The sequence below is a fragment of the Elephantulus edwardii genome, unplaced genomic scaffold (genome assembly GCF_000299155.1).
Source record: "Elephantulus edwardii isolate Elephantulus edwardi_28Jun2011 unplaced genomic scaffold, EleEdw1.0 scaffold00226, whole genome shotgun sequence".
Lineage (NCBI taxonomy): Eukaryota > Metazoa > Chordata > Mammalia > Macroscelidea > Macroscelididae > Elephantulus > Elephantulus edwardii.
Genome location: NW_006399976.1, coordinates 2454268 through 2463971, shown reverse-complemented (window position 1 = coordinate 2463971; position 9704 = coordinate 2454268). Strand labels below are relative to the sequence as shown.

Genomic DNA, 9704 nt, shown 5'->3' with positions numbered 1-9704 from the left:
CAGGGCAACACTGCATGGTTCAAAATTGGGAAGGGTGTACACTAGGGATGTGTGTTTGGTGTAGCTCCCAATTAAAATAAGATTGGAAGCAGGAGTGGCATCGACTTCCAAAATAACTTGCCTCCAGAAACTGTATAAACTTGGAGTAACAATGAAAGCTATATAAGTGTTTAGGTCTTTCATTCACAAGGTCGCTATGAGTCATCTACAACTTGACAACACGTAAAAACAACAACTTCTTACATAGCTCACAGAAAAGATAAAAGCCTTCTCATATTTCTGATGCCTTGAACTTGGACTTCTAGCTTCCTAAGCTATGAGAGAATAAATTTTCATATTTTTAAAGCAAACACCTGTGGTATTTCTATTATGGCAGCACTAGATAACTAAGAGAGAGCTCTGATAGCCTAAATAGGAAGGAATTGTGCTGCTAGCCCAAAGAAACAGAGTTTAGATCCATCAGCTGCGCTGCAGGAGAAGATGGGCAATCTCCTCCTGTGTGATTTACTGTCTCTGAAAACCATCTGGAGGGTCAGCTATGAGTTAGTTCCAACATAATGTCACATAACGATAGCATCAAATGATTAAAAGTGTATTCCAACTCAAGGTGCCCCACACAGCATGAAACACTGCCTAGTCCTGCATAATCCTCACAATTGTTGGTATGCTTGAAACATTATTGTAGTCATGACACTGAATTAAGTGTTCTCTTGTTCACTCATTCTCTACTCTACCCAGAACAATGTCTTTCTCCAGAGACTCTCTTCTCCTGAAAATATATTCAAAGAACATGAGATAACACCTCATCATCCTCACTTCTAAAAAGAATTCTGGCTATATTTCTTCCAAGTCTGTGCATCCTTCTGGAAGTTCTTGATATATTTAAAATTCTTTTTGAGCACTGCAATTTAAAGCATCAATTCTTCTTTGGTTTTCCATATTCTTTGTCCATCTTTTACATACCTATGAAGTGATCAAAAATACCTTGAGTTAGGTTAGATTCACCTCAGTCTATCTCCAGGTCACATCTTTGCTTTGATGGTGTTGTTGTTATGTGCCATCAAGTCGCTTGTGACTCATAGCGACCCTATGTACAACAGCCCTGAACTCTGCTCTGTCCTGTGCCAATTGCACTGTCTCTGACACTCCCATCCCGATTATCCCAGTCACTGAATCAATCCACCTCATAGAGGGCCTTCCCCTCCTGTGCTGTCCCTCCACCCTCCCAAGCATGATGTCCTTCTCCAAGGACCGGTCTCTCCTTACAACATGTCCAAAGTATGTTAGACGGAACCTCTGAATCCTTGCCTCCAAGGAGCCACCCAGTTTAACCCTCTCCAGGATGAAACTGTTTGTTTTCCTAGCAGTCCATGGTACTCTTAATACTCTTCTCCAGCACCACAGCTCAAAGGCATCAATTCTTCTTCTATCCTCCCTAGTCATTGTCCAACTCTCTGATGCATAACAAGTGATAGCAAAGACCATGGCCTGTATCAGATGCACCTTAGTCTCACCATTGCTCTTCAGTACTTTGGAGAGGTCCCTAACAGCAGACTTTCAGAAAACCTGAAAACTATCTTTGCTTTATAATACTATAAATAATTGTTTTACAATAGATTTTTCTAATGCAACATATAGTTTCATTTCTTAATTGTTTCACCGACATTGATTGTGCAGCAGTGTAAGGTGAAATAATTAACAATTTCTATCTTTTCTCTGTTAATCATTATGTTAATAATTACTTCAATTTTGATGATTTTTATTTACCCTTTGTTCAGGTATAATACATAGTGAAGGTTATAGATTTGATCTTTATTAGGAAGTGCTTCATATCTTCTTCACTTATGACACTTCATTTTTAACAAATAAAGTTGGGTCATTTGAACATCACAGTTGTAATGATTCTTCCTCTAATCCCCATGACAGTCCTGCTTATAAAAATTAGAGCCTTGAAAACTCTGTAGTGTGGTTGTATTGTCTCTTATAGGACTGATATAAGTTGGAATTGACTTGACAATAAGGAACTTAATTTATCTGTTTACTCCCTGATAGGGTTTAATGAGACAAAGATTATTTGTCATTAATTATAAGAAGATCCGGTAGCCTAGTGGTAAGGACTTGCACTGCTAAACAAGACATACAGCTCAAACCACCAGCTGCTCCATAGAAGAACAATGAACAATATCCTCCCACGCAATTTATAGCCTCTGAAAAGCTGCTGGAGGGTCAGCTATAAGTTGATTTTGACTTAATGGCACATAATAAAAATAACCCAGAGGTTGGATGTTTGAATCCACTAGTGCCATCACAAAAGATAAACCTGGTCATCTGTTCCTGTAAATATTACAGCCAAGAAATACTAAAGTCGGTTTTCTACACATAAAGTATGGGTTTGCCATTAGTCAGAATTGATTCAACAACAACTTTGTTTGCTTGTTTTTTTATTTCTCTCCTCTATGACAGTAATTTGTAATTTTAGAAAATTTGTGCTGGCTAGAAGAGAGTAACACGCAGCTCATTGTTGTCTATTTGATTCCAACATTTAATGTCCCTATCAAGGACAATAGAAATTTGAAACCAAAGGGTTTCCAAGAGGATCTTTATGGAAGCACAATGTCATATTTTTCTCCCAAATAGAGGTTGGTAAGTTCAAACTGCTCACCTTTTGTTTATCAGCTTAACCACTGTGCTACAAGGGAGAGTGTAAGTATGTGAAACCTCCAAGGAATTTATCCCAGAAAGTCACAGTTTTTCTGGACTGAGTTTGCTGAGGAAAGTCTTCTTCAAGGCATTCTTTAGCTCCTTGTTCCTGAGACTGAAGATGATGGGACTGAGAAAGGGTGTGAGTATTGTGTAGGTAGTACCCATGAGAGTGTCACCTCCCAGAGACTGAGGACCTTTGGGCTTGAGGTAGATGACAGAGGCAAAACCATAATGCACAACGACTACAATAAGGTGAGATGCACAGGTGGAGAAGGCTTTGTGCCTTCCCTCAGCAGATGGGATTTTCAAGATGGTAGCCACAATAAAGGCATAGGAGAAGAGGATCAGGAAAAAGCAAGTCAACAGAGTTGTGATACACAGTAGGCCCACACCCAAGGCCACAAAAGAGACATTAGCTCCACAGGCCAATTTCACAAGTGGAGGTACATGGCAAAAGAAATGACGGACCTCATTGGGTCCACAGAAGTTGAGGCTGAAAATGGCTGTTGTCACCATCATCCCCAAGATAGAGCCTCCAACCCAGGACCATGCCACCAGGCAGGTGCAGCCCTGGGGACTCATAAGAACATTGTAGCGCAATGGATGGCAGATGGCCACATAGCGGTCATAGCCCATAACAGTGAGTAGGAAAGAGTGAGTGAAGCCAAATGTGAAGAAGCAAAACATCTGGGTGGCACAGGCCATGAAGGAAATGGTAGGATGAGTGGAGAGCAGGTCAATCAGCAAACGAGGGGTGATGCCAAAGGTGTAGAAGATCTCAGAGATGGAGAGGGCACACAGGAAGAAGTACATGGGTGTGTGGAGGATGTGCTCACTCCAGATGGTGACCATGATTACAAGGTTTCCTAGCAGCGTGAACAGGTACATAAGCAAGAACAGCAGGAAGAAAGCTGGTAGGAGTTGCTGGGGGAAGGCAGAAAAGCCGATGAAGATGAATTCAGACACTACTGAGTGATTGGCTCCCAGCATGGAGACTGTACCTGAGGAAGATATAACAAGAAGTCAGTTGCTTGATAAAGAGGGAATCAACTCCCACCATACTCAACTAAAGAGCTACTGCTAATCAACAATCTATGACAACAGCTAGCACTAAAGGACTGATGGCTTTGTGACTTGTATCATTTTTTCTCATCAGTCAAGAGAAAGACACTATATTCCACCTCCATTTTTCATTTCTTGAGTATACCCAAAGATAATAAACAGGTACAGACAGGCTATGCAGCTTGTTTGAGGGGACGTTGTTAAAATAGTAGAGTCAAGACTTAACTTTGTGTCTAGATTGACCCTAAAGACCTTTCTCATCCCTATTTTTACTCTCAAAATGAAAATGTTCCCTCAATGGAACTTCCAATCATAGACAATCCACCATCAAAATCCTTTCTAATAAATCTTGTGAATCTTCCAATTTGCAAATACCATAAGAAATTCCTACTTCCTTGGCTACAATTACTTAAACCAGGATATATCTCTAATCCTGTCTAAGCCAATAAGATTAAGGATGTTTAAGAAGTAAGGAATCTGTTGTTGATTTAATTGTTTCCCCTCAAAATACATTTGGAATCCTAACTCTCAAAACTGCGCCTGGAGTCCCTGGATCTACTCAAATATTAAGTAAGCCTTTGACTAATCAAATGGCTGGCAAGTTGAACCCACTCAATAGTTCCTCAGCAGAGAAATCTGATGGTCTTCGTCTGAAAGGTCATAGTCATGAAAATGATACTGAGTATATAATTCTACTATAAAAGATGGGATTGCTATAAATATAAATCCAATAATTGCTATATCTGGTGAAGATGTTGTGCACTTGATTCAAACACCGTATCTTCAATTGTTTGGTGTAAAAATTAGGCAATAAATAAGGAAGACATAAGGAAGAATTGATGTCTTTGAATCCTTTTAGATGTATTTTAAGGTTAGAACTCACCAGATATTAACAATGTCCTCCTTAACACGAAGAAGAAAATGCTCTTTCCAAACAGGTCCACATATATATGTTGTTGTTAGGCGCCATAGAACTTGACTCCTAATGATCCTATGTATATCGGGACAACACATTGCCTAGTCCTATCCCATCTACATAACCACCGCAATGTACTGTAGTTCCTGTTTATTCATTCCACTTTATTGAGCATCATCTTCTTTTTAATCTAATTATTTTACCAAATATTATCTCTTCTTCAGGGACTTGTCCCTCCTGAGGTTGTTGTTGATGCAGTCAACTACAACTCATAATGACCAAAAGAACAAAAGAACTGAACCGTGCTCTATCCTGAGCCATCCTCACACTTCCTGACAAACAAGAGTCCATTGCAGCAGTCACCACATCAATTCACATGGTTAAGGTTCTTCCTCTCATTCACCAACTCTCCATCCTTACCAGCATCATATCCTTCTACAAGGAATTGCACCTCCTAGCAACATGTCCAAAGAATGTTAGGCGAAGCCTCATCATTCTTCCCTACAGAGAGCATTCCTGTTGCACGCTCTTCAAGATGTATCCATTTGTTCTCCTGGCCACCCATAGGGTGTTCAGTGCTCTTTTCTAATACCACAGGTCAAGGCATCATTTCTCCTTCTGTCATCCTTATTCATTGTCCAGCTCTCAGATGTATAGCAAGAAACTGAAAATGTTATAACCTGAATCAGACAAACTGTCCTCAAACTGATATCATAACTCCTCAATAATTTGGAAAAGTCCCTAACTACAGTTTTTCTCAGTGCAATGTATCTCCTCACTGCTGGTAATCAGGGTATTAATTGTGGATCAGAGCAAGATGAAGCTCTTGACAGTTTCAATCTCCTCTCAAATCATCAGGATGTTGCCTATCAGTCCAGTGGTAAGAATGTTTTTTTTTCTTGACATTGACTTGCAGTTCATATCAAAGGCTGCGTTCCTTGATCTTCTGCAACAAGTGCTTCAAGTCGTCCTCCCTTGCAGCAAGCAAGGTTTTGTCAACTGCATAACACAAGTTCTTAATTAGTGTCTCTCCAATCCTGATGCTCACTCCCCTTCATAGAGTCCAGCTTCTCAGATAATTTGCTCAGCATACAGATTGAATGGTTATGGAGAGAGAGTACAACCTTGACATACTCCCTTCTCAATTTTAAACCATGCAGTGTTCACCTGCTTTGTTCACAAAACCGCCTCCTGGTCCAAGCATAGGTTCTGTATGGGCACATTTTTTAAGTGTGCTGGGACTGCCATTCTTCTCAATGTCAGCCACAACTTGTTATAATCCAAATAGTCAATCAAGTACAAATATACTTCTAGTATTCCTTGCTATCAGGCAGGATCCATTTTAGAGGATTCTATTTTACTTGAAGTCTATACCTCCTGGTCTTTCTATCTTATCTTCTGGCTTTACTTCATCCAAGAGAGATTTGCTGATTCTTCTGGTTATGTATCATAGAGTCAGAACAACTTATAGCTGACCCTCTGGTAAGCTTTCAGAGGCAATTAAACATACAGAAGGAGATTGTCCATCCTTCTCCTGCAGAGAAGCACATGGCCTTGAACCATGTGCCTTTGGGATTGCAGCACAGCTTAGTCAATATCTGTTACCAACACTGTAATTCAAAGACAACAGGGTTTTTTGTTTTGTTTTGTTTTCCTTATTCATTGTCCAGATTTTGCATGCAAGTGATTGAAGCATACTATAACTTGGGTTAGATACTTTCTAGCTTTTTAAAGTTACATTAGTGTTTTTTTTTAACATGGTCCGGAAGCAACATGTAATTTTGTTTCTTGGCTCCTACTTCCATGAGCATTAATTGCGCATTCAAGTAAAATCAAATACTAGACAATATCAATATTTTGTCCATGTTTCATACTGATAATTGTTTCTAGAATTGTGAAGACTGTTGTTTTCTCTTTACTGAGGTGAAATTTATACTAAAGACTGTAATCTTTGAACTGCATCAGTAAGTGCTTTACTTTACATCCTCTTCACAGTGCTCATTAGAAATCTATTCTCAGACCAAGAACCAGTGATCAGAACAGAGCAAGGAAACACTGTATGGTTCAAAATAAGGAAGGAGTGTGTCAAGGATGTGTCCTATCTCCATACCTTTTCACTCTGTACACAAAAAAAGATCACTCTAGAGTCTGGACATTATGAGCAGGAATGTAGCATCAGGATTTGAGGAAGACTCGACAACGACTTGTGTTATGCAGATACTACAACCTTACTTGCTGAAACTGAGGAGGACCTGAAACATTTGCTGCAAAAGGCCAAGCACTATAGTTTGCAATATGGATTGAAGCTCAACAAGAAGAAAACAAAGATTCCCAACACTGGGCCAATTGGCAGCATCATGACAGATGGAGAAGGAAATTGAGATTGTTAAGTTTCAGCTTGCTCAGTTCCACAATCACTACTCTCGGTACCAGCAGTCAGAAAATAAAACGAAAAACTGCATTCAGAAAATCTGCTATCAGGGACCTCTCCAGAGTATTGAAGGGCAAAGATAGCAGTCAAGAGACTAGGGTGTACCTGATCCAGGCCATGGTCTTCAGAATTACTTGTTATCCATCAGAGAGCTGGACAATAGCTAAGAATGACAGGGGAAGAATTTACCTCTTTGAGTTATGTTGCTGGAAAAGATTATTGAATATACATATCATGGACTGCCAAGAGAGCTAATGGGTCTATACTTGTTGCTGTTAGTTTCCTTCTAGTCAAGCACAACTCATAGCAACCCTGTAAACAAAAGGCTTGAAGCCCCTCTACAACTATCGACATTTTTCAAAGTTCACAGAGTTTCTGGAGGCACATTGTTTAGAAAGCGAATGCCATTCCTGCTTCCAAACCTGTCATAGTAAGTTGTTGTTATATGCCGTTAAGACACCTGCAATGTATAGCGACCCTATGTACAGCAGCTCTGACCCTTTCCCTGTCCTGACCCAGTCTCACTTCTTCTGACATACCAACCACCATTGCCCCAGTCACTGTATCAATCCATCTCATCTGAGGTTTTCCTCTCCTGCACTGTCCATCTACCATTCTAAGCATAATATCCTTCTCCAAGGACCAATCTCTCCTGGCCAAGTGCCCAGAGTAAGAGAGTAGGAGCTTCAAAACCCCAGCCCCCAAGGGGAGACTTGATTTCACCCTCTTCAAGAGAGATCTATTTGTTTTCTTGGCAGTCCATAGTATGTTCAAGACTCTTCTCCAGGACCACAACTCGAAGGTATCTATTCTTTTTCTGTCATTTTTTGTCATTGTTCAACTCTCTGAAGCATAACAAGTACTGAAAAGACCATGGCCTGAATTATGCTCACCTTTGTATTTAGACTGACACTGTTGCTCTTCAGCACTCTGGGGTGGTCCTTGACAGCAGGTTTTCTCAATACAATTCGTCTTTTGATTTTCTGACAGCTGGTGTTAAGAGTATTGATGGTGATAGCTGGTGTTAAGAGTGTTGATGGCGGATCAGAGCAAATTGTAATTGCTAGCAAACTCAGTCTCTTCTTCATCTATTATGGTGATGCCAACTAGTCCAGTGGTGAGTATTTTTGTCTTCTTGTTGAGCTTCAATCCATATTGAAGAGAAGGTAAAGTCATGTCATTCCTTGGAGACGAGAATTTTGAAACTTCATCTCACTTACTTTGGGTATGTAGCCAGGAGAAACTATTCTTTGGAGAAGGATATCATACTTAGAAGGGTCGAGGGACAGCGCAGGAGAAGATGACCCCAGATAAGATGGAATGACACATAAATAATGTAATGAATGTAGGTGTGTCAGAGACAATAAGATTGGCTCAGAATCAAGGAGGGTTCTGAGTTATTGTGCATATGGTCACTATGAGTTGTAGTCTATTTTATGGCACATAACAGCAACATCTCTCTCTATATCACAGATTGTTATTAGTGCCCCTTGTTCTGTGTACAGATTGCACAAGAATGTGTACTGGAATCAGTGTACTGGAATTCCCATTCTTCTCAATGTTATCCATAATTTATTATGATTCATAGTTGACTGTCTTTGCATAGTGAAAAAAGCACAAATACATCATTCGGGTATTTTCCACTTTATGCTGATATATATCAGCAATGATGTTGTTCTACAGTTTCTTCATAATCTCACTTAAGTTTCTATGAGTTCACTTTTAATGTAATGCTCCACTCGTTTTAAAATATTATCTTCAGTAAAATTTTACTTTATGTGGTATTCATGATGCTGTCCAATAATTTCTGCATTCTACTGAACACCCTTTTTTGGAATGGGTACAAACATAGATCTTTTCTAGTTAGTTGGTCAGTTGTCTAGTTAGTTGGCACAGATGAATGATTACTTCTAGTGTTGGAACTCTGCTGGTTCAAATCCATCAGCCACTTCATAGAAGGAAGGGAAGTAGTCATCCCATGTTATATACAGCCTCTGAAAACCCACTGCTGGGTCAGCTGAGTTCTGACTCAATAGTAGTGACTTACGAGTTTGAGTGTTGCTGAAACATCTCAATTTGTATTCTGTGAATTTCTGGATCCTTTTTTTCCCATCAGTGCCTTTAATGCAACTTGGAATTTTACCTTTCAAGCCATTGGTTCCGGATCATATGAACTCTCTAAAAATGACTGAACATTGACCAATTCTTTTTTATACAGTGACTCTTTGTATTTCTTCTGCCTGCTTCCTAGTCATAGAACACTGACAGCCTCAAACTCCTTTGGGATCAGCTCAGCACCTTGGTTGTGGTGGACATCTTGAAGAATGACTGGTCTGAGTCCAGCCTTGAGCTCACTCATCTTTAGGCCTGACTGCCTTACACCAACAATGACAGGCTGAGCCCAGGCCCACCTATAATCAAAGCATGAAGTAACCCTAAACTCCTGCTTCATTTGACCAGCAAAAGGAAAAAGTAAAATAAATGAGAAGTCTCCTAGGTATACCCACTAAACTCACTGATTCTGAATAGATTCTGGCTAGGAATAACCACCCATTAATTTTCCAAGCTGTGAAACTTAACGGAAGGAAATGG

At 39.9% G+C, this 9704-nt stretch overlaps 1 protein-coding gene across 1 annotated transcript; it reads right to left on the bottom strand.

The window, feature by feature from the left end:
• Nucleotides 1-2742: 2742 nt before the first annotated feature.
• Nucleotides 2743-3693, bottom strand: LOC102849428 (olfactory receptor 10H1-like). Its single transcript, XM_006898294.1, has one exon. The coding sequence runs from the start codon at nt 3691-3693 to the stop codon at nt 2743-2745; it is 951 nt and encodes a 316-aa protein (XP_006898356.1).
• Nucleotides 3694-9704: the final 6011 nt, after the last annotated feature.

Excerpts from the sequence above, each read along its gene's own strand:
- LOC102849428 (XM_006898294.1), bottom strand. The coding sequence starts at position 3,693 with ATGCTGGGAGCCAATCACTCAGTAGTGTCTGAATTCATCTTCATCGGC.